The sequence below is a fragment of the Prinia subflava genome, chromosome 7 (assembly GCF_021018805.1).
Source record: "Prinia subflava isolate CZ2003 ecotype Zambia chromosome 7, Cam_Psub_1.2, whole genome shotgun sequence".
NCBI lineage: Eukaryota > Metazoa > Chordata > Aves > Passeriformes > Cisticolidae > Prinia > Prinia subflava.
Window position 1 is genome coordinate 10407856 of NC_086253.1, and position 13104 is coordinate 10420959.

The 13104-nt window shown below is 41.7% G+C and overlaps 1 protein-coding gene across 6 annotated transcripts in view; it reads left to right on the forward strand.

The window, feature by feature from the left end:
- Positions 1-13104, forward strand: part of ABLIM2 (actin binding LIM protein family member 2) — a 130410-nt gene that overhangs the window by 35614 nt on the left and 81692 nt on the right. For all 6 annotated transcript variants that reach the window (XM_063401563.1, XM_063401564.1, XM_063401565.1 and 3 more), the window contains exon 2: positions 351-494. In XM_063401563.1, coding sequence (XP_063257633.1) covers positions 351-494 — 144 coding nt within the window. The remainder of the gene's footprint in view (positions 1-350; positions 495-13104) is intronic.

Sequence of the window (13104 nt, forward strand, 5' to 3'; positions counted from 1 at the left end):
ACTATAGCTTTTATCTGTAGTTTTGGTTTCTTGAAGAGAAAATACGACAAAGCATTTTTTGAAATTCAGGCTCTTAAGACTTGATCATGTGGATTCTTTCCTCTATAAGGAATTCTGATTTATGTTTGAAATGTGTTCAGTCAAAAGCTTTCAAAGTTGTGAAATAACAGGGTTGTCTTGGCTCAGCTGCTTTTGGCAGATCTTTTCTCCTGTGCTGGCCAATCCCAGAAGTTAAAATTTTAATCTGCTCGACCTGATTTGTCCTGGATGTTAATTGTCATTGCTCGTAGATCTTACAGAAGATGCATCTATGGCCTTTGAAATGCTCTACTTTTTGTTTCCCCCTGCAGTTTCACAACCACAGGCTGTGCATAGCCAGCTGGAGAAGCCATCAAGTACTGCAATTCTCTGCAATACCTGTGGAAAACCATGCAAAGGAGAAGTTTTGAGAGTTCAGAACAAATATTTCCACATTAAATGCTTTGTTTGCAAAGGTAAGTGTGGCTGCTGCTTCTATGAGTGGGGCATTAGTAACTGTGTGTGACTTAATGATCCTGGAAACTTCACAAGTGTATTTTACAATACCATCCATGCCTGAAAGCATTTACTGTGCAATCTGTCTCCTTACTGTAAGATCATAAACATCCTAAGTCCCAAACTGGAGCGTGTTTTCAAAGGATGTAAAGCTGTTTATATCCATATTGGAGCCTTCTGTAGATCTGGGGTGTCAGGAAGAGGAGCAGTTTGGGATAACAGGGCAGGTCTAGGAGAGAACTGACATTTAAAGAAACTCGGGGGTTCTCTCTCCAGCTCTGATGCGTTCCTTAGGGTGGGCCATGGCCCATCTGTTCAGGTGCTTTTGTGCTGGACTGTGATCTTTTTTTGTCACAATCACTTTGGATTGTGACAATTCCAGTGTCACCCTCTGTGCTTTTCCATTTTTGGGGGGAATGACTTGGTTTGCTCCAGGCTGGTGCCTGGTGCTCCGATATTGTCACGTGAATAGCAGAGGGATGATCACAGGAAAAGGGAATTTTCTGATACAACAGCCCTTCTGGAGATACTTGCTCATTTGAAAACTTACCTGGAGGCTGCAAAGATCTAACTTGTGTAAAATGTACAAATACGTAAAAGTTAACTGATGTTTGCTGAACACCCACCCTGCCTAATTGATTATGAACTCCATTAACAATAAGTGCTTCCAATGGCATTTATTGATCCTTGAGCTCAGTCCAGCAGCATGAACCGGTTCCGGATGTGTCACAGTCACTGTCTGTGCTCCTCTGCAGAGGGAACACTGCAGAGAAAGCCAGCGCTGGCTGGGACCTGTATGGACACTGTGACAGTGCCACGGGGTTGAGTACACGCTATTAATGATACACACTGTTAATAATGCACACTAGTAATAATGCACACTAGTAAGAATGCACACTGCTAATAATACACACTATTAAGAATACACACTATTAATAATACACCATATTAATAATACACCATATTAATAATACACCATATTAATAATACACGCTGTTAATAATACACACGATTAACAATACACACTATTAACAATACACACTATTAGCAATACGCACTATTAATAGACACTATTAATAATAGACACCATTAATAATACACCCTATTAGTAATACACCCTATTAATAATACACCCTAGTAATAATGCACACTAGTAATAATACACACGACTAATAATACACACGATTAATAATGCACACAATTAATAATGCACACCATTAATAATACACACCATTAATAATGCACGCTATTAATAATGCACACCATGGATGTGACGCGTATTGCGTGTTGTGTGTTAGATGTGACACGTGTTGTGTGTTGCATGTCGCGTCTTTGAGGTGACATGTGTTGCATGTTGGATGTGATGTGTGTTGCGTGTAGCGTGTTAGATGTGATTAGTGTTGCATGTTGCATGTTACGTGTTGAATGTGACATGTTTTGCGTGTCATGTGTTGCATGTTGGATGTGATGCCTGTTGCATGTGGCGTGTTGTGTGTTGCATTTTCAATGTGACACATGTTGCGTGTTGTGTGTTGGATGTGATGCGTGTTGCGTGTTGGATGTGACGCATGTTACTTGCTGCGTGCTGCGTGTTGGATGTGACATGTGTTAGATGTTGCGTGTTGAACTTTTGATGTGACGCGTGTTGAGTATTGCGTGTTGGATGTGACACATGTTGCGTGTTGTGTGTTAGATGTGACAGGTGTTGCGTGTTGCATCTTTAATGTGACATGTGTTGTGTGTTGCATGTTAAATGTGACCCGTGTTGCATGTTGTGTGTTGCGTGTAAGATGTGATTTGTATTGCGTGTTGTGTGTTACGTGTTGAATGTGACATGTGTTGTGTGTTAAATTACGCTTGTACCGTGTTGCGTGTTGAACTTTCGATGTGACGTGTGTTGCATGTTGTGTGTCGTGTGTTGTGTGTTGAATGTGACACGTGTTGTGTCGCGTGTTGTGTGTTACGTTCTTAATGTGATGTGTGTTGCGTGTTGTGTGTTGGATGTGACGCATGATGCGTGTTGCGTGTTAGCTGTGACACGCGTTGCGTGTAGCGTCTTTGATGTGATTTGTGTTGCGTGTTGCATGTTGGATGTGACGCGTGTTGTGTGTTGCTGGTTGCGTGTTAGATGTGATTAGTGTTGCATGTTGTGTGTTGAATGTGACACATGTTGCGTGTTGCATTGTTGATATGATGCGTGTTTCTTGTTGAGTGTTGCGTGTCGGATGCGACTCATGTAGAGTGTTACGTGTTGAACTTTTGATGTGACATGCAACACGCAACAGTCACATTCAACACGTAACACACAACACGCAAAACACTTCACATTTACATGCAACACAACACACAACACTCATCAAATCTAACACGCAACATGCAACACGCAACACATCTAGCACGCGTGACATCTAACACACAACACTCAACACGCAACATGCAACATGCGTAATATTTAACATGCAACATGCAACATGCAACACAAATCACATCAAAGACTCATCATGCAACACGCAACATGGAACACGTGTAATATCTAACACGCAACACACAACACGTAACACGTGTCAAATCTAACACGCATCACGCAACACGCATCACATTAAAATGCAACATGCAACACACAACATGCTTCACATTTACACACAACACACAACACGTGTCGCACGTCAACACGTCAGCACGCAATATGCAACACTCAACACGCAACACACGTCACATTAAACATGCAACATGCAACATGCTTCATATTTACAAGCAACATGCAACACCTCTCACACGCAACACACAACACGCAACACGCAACACACATCGCATCCAACACGCAACATGTAACACGCGTCCTATCCGACACGCAGCCCTTCACCCGGCCCCTTTGCCGCGTTTATAGGACGCGTGTCCGTTTCTGGGGTGCGTCCCCCCTGCTCTGGGTTGTGCCCGCTCTCCCCAGGTGCGGCCTCTCCTCGCTGTGGCACTGGAGCCGGGGCTGTCCCTGCTGTCCGGCAGCTGTGGCAGGCGCAGCTCCGGGCCCCTGGGTCCACGGCGGTCCGGCTGAAGTTCCAAGGCAGGCGACTGCTGAGGCTGTCTTTGTCTTGTGGTAATAAAGTTTTGGCTCCTTCTGAGGGTCCGTGGTTGCTGTTCCCTGGGAGTCTCCTTGGGGTTGGTGTTCCCCAAGGTAATAAGGTTTTCCCCCAGGGTTGCTGTTCCCTGGGAGTTTCCCCTGGGTTGCTGTTCCCAGGGGTAATAAGGTTTTCAGTCTTCTCTTTGCCCTAAGTGTTACACACCAGAGGTAGAGACGACACGTTGAGTCTGCCGGTGCACATTTCCAAGGTTGTTTATTCTTCATTATCTCAGTTCTTTCTCAGCTCTGCCAGGGCTCCCTGGCAGGGTTCATTATCTTAGTTCTTTCTCAGCTCTGCAAGGCGTCCCCAGCAGAGCAGGACACGCGGCAGACTGCGTGGATCAGAGAGCCCCGCACCTTATGTACAGTACCCCGACCCAACCACTGTCCGTGATGTATTTTTTATTTACAAAATTTTACCAATACCTACTACCTATACTAACATGTCATTTCTACTCTAAACCAATCTTTAAAATTCAACTCAGCAAAAGATGGGGGACGAGAGCAAGAACAAGGAGCACAGGGGCCACTCCCCAATTCCTCCATCTCGCCTCTTCAACCCCATATACTAAAAATCCTGGATTCTACATTTATGTTCTATGATAAACTAAATACTACTTATTTTGAATTCTCCCAGCTTGTGATTCTTCATACAATGTGGGCATTCACTCCCATGGCCAGGGATCAGAGTCAGTGTCCTCCTGGGCTCTGTGTGAGGCTGGCTGACCCCCCTGTACAGATCCCAGACCCTCCTGTCCGGTCTCCAAACCCTCCAGGGGGGCCAGAGGGATGTTCTAGACTCTGACATGCCTTAATTTCTTTTATCACCTTTCGAGGGTTTCCATTAATTTTATGGAATTCTTCTGGTATCTGTTTTTGTTTTGTTTCTGGGATTTATTTGTTGTTTAAGAAGCACAAGTTGGTTTTTAATATGGATTTGCCACATTGTTACATGAGAAGAGCTTTGGAACAGAACAGAGCACTGAATATACATTTCACTAGCTACAGAAAAGGAGAAAAATCAGGTTAGGCAAATGTCACTTAGATTTTTATTTTAATGGATGAAAAAATACAGTTCGTGTGTTAGGATTTGACAAAAAAAATGGTATTCAGTTCTGATCAGTCAATCTGCTTTCAGCCTTGGAGGAGAGTTTTGTGCCATGACCCCCGCTCTGCATGGGCAGGGTGATGATTCTGGGAATGTATTTATCTCATTGTTGATTCCTCCCTGTGGTGCATTTGTTTTGATGCTACTCAGCAATGCAGTTAGTCCTGTCTCACCTCACTCACCAAGGATGGCGTGTGGAGAGAGGCTGTGTCCAGCACCCAGTGCAGCTGCAGGACTGTGCAGGACAGACAATCCCATCTGCGGGCTGGCTGCATTGCCCTGCCACTGATGAGATGCCTGCCTGCTTGGTTGACTGCTTCTGTATTAAATCATCTTGCAGCCTGCATCAGAAAACATTTCATATTTATAAAGCTGCAGGAAATTTTAGTCCCTCTCACAGAATTTATGGCTGTACAGTGATGGAAAATGCAAACTGAAAAAGAGCCCATGGATGAGGATGAGGAACGGCCATGGTGTGATGTCTAGAGGTGAGGTCTGTTTGAATGACCTCATCAGTGACTGATGATAATTCACTGGAAGAAGTCACACCTTTTTGAATATGTGTGAAATTTGAAACTATTTCTTTGATAGTTTTGGATAAATTATGAGGTTTCAGAAGGTCAAATACATTGATTGAATGATTGAATGAATTGTTCCCTTTTTATTTTTTTAGAGTAGAAAGGTAGTTTTGTGTATTGCCTTACTGCTGTCTGATTATTCATGGAATGGTTTGGGTGGGAAAGGACCTTAATGATCAACATTTCAACAACCCTGCCATGAAGAAGAAAACCTTCAACTAGACCAGTTGCTCAAAGCCCCATCCAGCTTTGGACACTGCCAGGGGTGGGACAGCCACAACTTCTCTGGGCAGCCTTTCTTATGGGCTCTTTGAGTTCCTGGATGGTATCAGCAATTATATAGATGCCTTTTGTATTAAAATTAAATTGCATAACCAAGGGAGGTTAGTATAAAGTCACTAATTCCCGTGCAGTTCTACCTTCATTCCCATGCAGTTCTTCTTACATTCCTCAGAAAATGATTCTAAACAATTTGAAGTTTTTAAAAGGTGAACAACTTTTTTATTATTCAAGACTAAGAGACACATCCAGATTAAAAACTTCAACAGCAGTACTGGGAACATCTGCTAGTTTTGCTCAGTATCAAAGTTTAATAGGACCTAGGGAGGTAAAAAGATATTATAAATAAGGTTTATACTCATATCTATTTTTATGAGTTATTTCCTGTTTAGCTGCACATCTAATCTGCCAATAAAATGCTCTAGGGAACATGACATCTAACCTCACTTCAAATTTTACTTAATTTTTAGTTTAAAATATATCCCATTTTAATCAGGTTTTATAAAAGTACTGTTATAATGAAGCAGATATCTTTAATATTGTATGGCAAAGTTTCATTAGACTTCAAGGGCTTTGGTTCCCTTGTTTGCTAATTCTTTTTTTATTTGTTACCACTGTAATAAAAGCACCAAGGAAAATTACTAAAGCAATAAAATATTAATGAATTAGACTGCCAAATTAAAAACCAAAGAAAAGGTGTTGACTATAAGCTATTCTGAGGGTGTCTGTCAGGTTAGGACTGCATTTAATGGAGTGGATGGTATTAGACAAATATTAACTTGGAGCTTGTTGGCAGCAGTGCGATTTAATAGACCCAGGAGAGACAGGTTACCTTAGAATTGTAGACAGGAGAGATGTAGGTGCTGTAATTATATTATCTTGAGTAGCCCCTTAGATCTTTGATAAGGATAGAAATTACCCTGTTTTATTAGTATTTGGCAAGTATTTAATTTTCTGTGTTTTGATGGTTTCCTGACATTTCCAAAGTGGCCATGACCACTTTAAAAGGGAGAATCCATACCATCTTGCTAAAGAGTGTTCTTTGTACATATGTGAGAAAAACTATAACTCACATCTGTGTCCTTTCCTGGTTTGTCTTGATGAAAGGAAATAGACTTGCAGTCTGAGCCACAGAGGTAAAAACCATGATCTGTGTGCTGTGCCTGCTTCATTGTACGTGTATGTATCTTGTTTTACCCCAATCAAAATTCTCGTGATTGCTGTTTTGCTACGGGTGCTGCATGTGCACTCTTCCCTGTGGCACAGCTAGCAGTTGCAATATATTTTTCCCTCCATTAATTTTCATGGTTTCTAAATTAATCTGCTAGAATTTATCACATCCTCAGTTTATAATAGGGTGTGTAGTTCTGGGGATTAGTGTTTCTGTGACCCTGCAGTGTCCTGGGAATGGTGAAAAAGCCCAGATCTGGATATATCACTTCTGTACCATTTTCTCAGTGGAACATGCTACAGAACCCAGAGTTATATCATTTATCAGGAATTCCTATTAATGGGAAGGGCTAAGACAGAATATTCGGCGAAAATATTAAAAACGTGGAGTAGCTTGGCAATAGGAGTTATTTGTTGGTTAGATCAAATGCATCTGCTAGGATATAAATATGTTCAAAGCTACACTGGGTAATCTGAGGGCCTCACATTTGAACATAGCCACGGGGTCTCACGTTTCCAGATGGGACTCATTTACGGGAAGCTCATTTGTACGATTTCCGAGTCCCAGATCTTTGCCCGGCAGTAGGGATCTCTGGTATTTCTGGAGTCATGGGCACTGGGGATTAGCTGGGGACTCTTACACATCAGACACTCTCAGAAACGTGTCCAGCACTTCCTGAGCCCTTCAGGAGTTTGCAATCCCAGATCGTATTAACTCAGTACAGCACGAAAAGCTGCTTCCAGTGTAATGCTCACCAAGGTTGCAGAGTGTGGTGGGCTTAGGGCTGCCTTACCAATGCCATGTTTGCTTGTAATTTTTATTTCACTAAAATTATGGTGATGATAATAATGATCACTTTTGCTGGTGCAAAGTAATGTAATATAGCAGCAAATGGTTCTATGTTGTAGCTTTAAAACCTGAACTTTAAAAATTTTAAGCACTAATTTTCTAAAAAGAGCTCAATAATTAAAGCACGAACAAATTTTGTTCAGTTAGTTAACTTGCACTATCACAGAGTAATGGATAATTTTCCTTTTTTTATTATCATGCTCCTGTTGCAACTTTCTTTGCATTCATTAAGAACTTTCTGCAGCCCCTCACGCCCTGGCCATATACCCATCACATCAGCACTCTAGCAACATGGCATACACATTTCAGCCAGAGTCTGATGAGTCTTTTAAGAACAGCTTTCACAAATTTAATAAATAAATAATATTAGTAAAGCATGGTGAAATGAAAGGGATGAATCATGGTTATGAGTACTGGTAAAGGAATGTCTTAGTAACATTCAATAAAAAGTAGCTAACTACCCACCAAAGGAAGCCAAACCTCTGTTGCTTTAGTTTTCCAATTTATTTACTCCTTATTTGCATCCTTCTAGTCCGTGGAATGAGAAGTTACAGCAGAAAGCTAAATGCTCATTAGAGGATAGGATTTTCAAATTTATGTAAGTTTGCAGGTAGTAAAGATACTATTCATATAAGGAAATCTTGAACATGCATAGTTTTAGCCCACATTGGATAACGTCACAGAATAATTATTATTATTTTTAAAAGCCTGTAAGTCTTTTTAATTACTAAAGTTCTCTTTTTGGATAAGGTTTTCCCTGTGTAAAAAAAAGTCAGTGCAAGGATGCCTTTATGCAGGGGACTTCCAGACTGTGTGATGCTCCTTCCCTTGAGGACACAGCAGGGACACAGCAGCACTCTGGAGTAGCTACTGGGCTTTTCAGTGCACTGAGGTGATGTGATGCCTGCATTGAGACCCAGAGAGAGTTGTTGCATAAAATTCATCACTGCCACGGTGGTGTTATTCCACCTCCCACTTCCTGCAACTCATTAACACGAGACCATCTGCCATATCTGTGAATAGAGCAGGGACTTAATTTGCAAACCTGGAACTGGCACCCAAAGCACTGTTACAAAAATATGCAAATATTTAGTGTTGTTGCTTTGCATGTTGGGTTTTTTGGGAGGTTGTGGGTTTTGTTTTATTTTATTGTTTTTAAAAACCTGTTTTAATTAGTCTGGCAAATGACAGCAGTATTTTATCGTAAACACTTAAGATGCTATTAGGTTGAAAATGGGTTAAAGCACATTACTGTTTCTTAAATTTCTTTAGAGTACTTGTAAATTTTAAGTAACCAGATTGAGTCCTTAAAACAAAAGATCAGTATAAATGAGACATTTTTTCCAGGTTTCCTGGGGATTTTTTTAGTATAATCAAATGAAACAGCCACATACCTAATGCTGAGGGGACCTTACTCACCTCTACAACTATGGGAGAGCTTTTATAGGGCAGTAACACTGTGTCTGAGCTATTGAGAAACTATGCTCTCCAAAAGGAAAATGGAAATACACTTTCTAATGAAAAGTTACTTGAGTGTAGTTTCCATTTGTTATAGAAGTTAAGCTACATAGTGCACAGGAAACTTCCCAAACCCTCCTTCATTTTAATTGGTACCCTCTAATTAGTTTTGTCAGTCTCATAAGAGCATTCTGACTCTCAAAGGGTTTTCCTGCATCAAAGTGTTTACTCCACAAATTAATTTATGGGCATCATGGCCAGTGTAGCCTGGGAGCTGGTGTAAGTGCACTGTACCCTGTATCCTTTATAGCTTTATCAGGGCTGCACATGCATGGTGGAGTGTTGCAGGATATGATATATCCCCACAGTTCTCTGTATCTTTTCTGCTCCCAAAAGTTGCTGATTTTCTTCCATCAGACCTGTCTGCCCTCCTGTATTTCCTGGTTGGAAGCTGGAGAAGAGGCCATCAGGTCTGTCCAAGACACTTCTGGGGCTGCACGCTGCTTTTGTTTGCCCTGGATGGTAACAGAGTAAGGTGTCATTCAAGTCCTTGAGATTATAGATGTATTGTAGTTATTATTGCTAATGCACTGCCAATGACTGGCAGGCTTAAGTGCTCTTGATTTCACAGATGTGTTTGGAAAGACAGTTGATATGATAACTCATCCATAGAAGAGTGATTGAATTGTATGGTTTATATACCCCATTGCAAGGTTCCTTCTGTCTTACTGCTTCTTCCCAATAGACTGAAGGTTCAGTTGTGAATTAACTAAGATGATATTCCCATGCCAATATTGGTATGGCCAGCAAAGCCATACAAATATTGGAGCTGGGAAAGACTTTCCTAAAAGCTTTGTGCAAAGCTTATCTGGAGTTACCACACCAGACCATGCAAGAAGGAGTGTCACAGTCATCAGTCATCTGCTGGAAATGAGCTTAGACTGCTACAGATTAATTGCAGTCCAGTTTGAACTTAAGTCAAAGCTGTAGCAGTGGAATTATGCCAGGTGGTTGTGATTCCTTCTCACAGGCATAAGTGGCCAGGAGAACTGTTCCACATGTAATGATGGGCTTTTGGAGAATGGGATCCCAGACTTCATCCATGGTGTATGAAGACATACAATTTAGCTGCCAAGAGAGAATAATGTCAGCAGTGTACTACGTGTCACTCTTGGGACTGTAGTCAGCCAGCAGCGTCCATCTCATGGATGGAGGAAAGTACCAGGAATGGACATAAAACCACAGTGCTGAGGAAGAAAAATTTTATTTAAGTTACATCAGGCGGAAAATAGGAGGGAAAAATATAGATACGTGCAGTTACATGTAAGCAAACCACTTGATGATCTGGCACGTAGACAGCAGAACAGCACTGTTGGGATGGCAAGGCCTGCAGTGCATGCTGCTGCTGCAGCCTGCTGCAATGTGCAGCAGCACAGCATCCCACAAACAGCTCAGGACACAGCTGGTTTTTAGGCCCAGCACCCAGCCAAAAAATTAATCTACTTTGAGTAGGCTCATTTGCCAGCAGAGAAAATAGATGCATTTTATATTTGTACACTGCAAATGGAATACTGATGGCATACAGTGGTGGAATAGCAACATGCTTAAAGAGCATTGATTAATAGATCTACTGCTATTTATTTTTATAAAATCATAGTATAATGGAAGGTGCATTTAAAGGTCATCTAGTCCAAACTCCCCTGGAATGAGCAGCAATATCTTAAACTAAATCAGTTTGCTCAGGGCACTGTCCAACCTGACTTTAAATGTTTCTAGAGATGGACCATCTACCATCTCTCTGGATGACCTGTTCCAGTGCCTCACCAGCCTCACTTAAAAAAAATTCTTCCATGTGTCCTAAATTGCACCTATTTTAGTTTAAAACCACTGTCATTACACACTGCATAAATTCCAGTGCTTCAGGTGCTGTTACAAACACTGTAATAAGGAGAAAAGTAAAGGAACCCCTTACATCTATATATGAAGTATTTTGGTGTCAGGTAACTGCAAACCATCTTTAAGAGTGGAATTATCCAGCTGTAAGAGAAGCCACCCTGAGAGACCCTCCCTAGAAATGGTGTGGATATTGTCCCTCTCAAATCCTGTTACACATCCAGGTACTGGCTTGCTACTAAATATCATAAAAATAAGAGACAAACACTAATTTATTCACTACTTTAAAATTCCTCCTAAAGCTTATAACTGCTCAGGAAAAGGCATTGCCTGGTATGCAGGGTAATACGAAGACAAGAGTTACTCTTTGTTAGTCTCCTCATTAATATAATTGCTGTGTTTGCAGTGCTTTTCTTTTATCACCAAGATGAACTCCAGACTCTTTTGAAAACTGTTTCTAGGTTATAAATAACCCTTCCTCCAGATACTGCTTTTGGAAGACAAATGCTAGGTAGGAGTGGGTATGACATAATGCTGATTTCCTGTCCTAGGAGAGTAAGATCTGGTAGCTCCTTCAGACATTCTCTCTAGACTTCCTGCAGCTTTCCTTTCCTGGTTTCTTGTCTCTGCAGGATCATCTCGGATGGGCAGTGTCTCTGTCCACATAAATTGAAGGCAAGGGACACAGCATCTAACCTGAGAGGAGGCCGGTGGGTCTCTTCAGAGCTGCTCTTCTCACCTTCAGACCATGACTATTTTAATGTCCAGGCCAGTATTTAACTGGAATCCCTCTGTTCTTCTCTGGTCAGCTGGGTGTCAGTGTAGTTGGATCAGATGGTTCAGAGAGTGCAGGAGCAGGCAGGGGGTTGTGACTCAAGGTTTGTATGGCCTGTGGAGCAGAGCTGGTGGTGCAGTGAGGTTCATTCAGCCACTCCTGCAAATGGGGAGGCTGAAGTGATGATGATGCAGAAAAGGGCCTGGTGAGAGGATGCCAAACTCACTTTTATTTTGAAGTAACTTGTTTTTCTGCCTCTCTTTGGGTGAGCAGCTTCACTGCAGGGTTTCCTGAGAAGCCAGGGTTAAGTACATTTGTGCAACTGCTTTAGAGTTGTACACAATGTTGGAGTAGTTGTAACATTAGTGAGAGAACAGAGAGAGGCCAATACCCTCAGGGTGACACAGAGTGCCACCAAATGCCAGTGGCAGTGACTGTTGCTGACCCCATGTGCCCCAATTTTGCACCAGAGCTCTCAGCTGCAGACAGTGCTCTCAGGGAGACAGAGCCTGCTGGGCTTCCATTTATATGATAAATACAGATTTGCCTGTGCAAAACCTAAGAAATGTATGTAGGGACATAACCCCTCCCTCCTCTTTTCAGAAATGCAGTTATGTCCTTTTAACTTTTTTCTCTTGTGATCCACTTTGCAAGTTCAAACCCTGTATGATGCAATTTAGAGCATCAGTATCAGCTCAGCATGCTGCTCAGCATCATCTTAAATCCATAGTTGAGATTTGCTTCTCTGACACCAGTAGGTAGCTGAAATATATAGGCTGAAAGAAACTCATGATATCCAGTAAGCTGTGCCAGATCTTTGGAAAGCCTGTTCAAAAAGCCTGTCCTTGGTAAAAATGAGAGCATGGGTGAGAAAGGGTAATGTTAAAGCAAATGTGTTAAGCCACAGAGAACATGAACAATGTATTCAAATATAAGTTATCTAATCATGTTGTTCATGACACATGCAATATAATTGGAATTATTTTGAATTATAGGAAAGATTAGAACCCATAGTTCTTCAGTTCCTTACCATGCACTAATACAGTTCTAGCATGATTGTTGTTTTCTGACTCTTAGCAGTCAGGGCCATCTCCAGGGAGAATGATGAGCAAGGAAATCCCACATGGAGAGGAGCCCACAGAGGGTTCAAAGAGGGCCTTGAGCCCAGGCCTCCTCTGCCACAGTTAACAAAGACTATAAAAAAGGGAGGGTGAATGGATGCAATTTTGAATGAACGATCTGGATCCTCTTCTTTCTTGGGGTTTCTGTGCTGTATGTGTTGCGTTGTGCCTTGGGCACTGCTGTTGGACTCTTTTCCTGTAGTTTAGGTGCAAGATAACT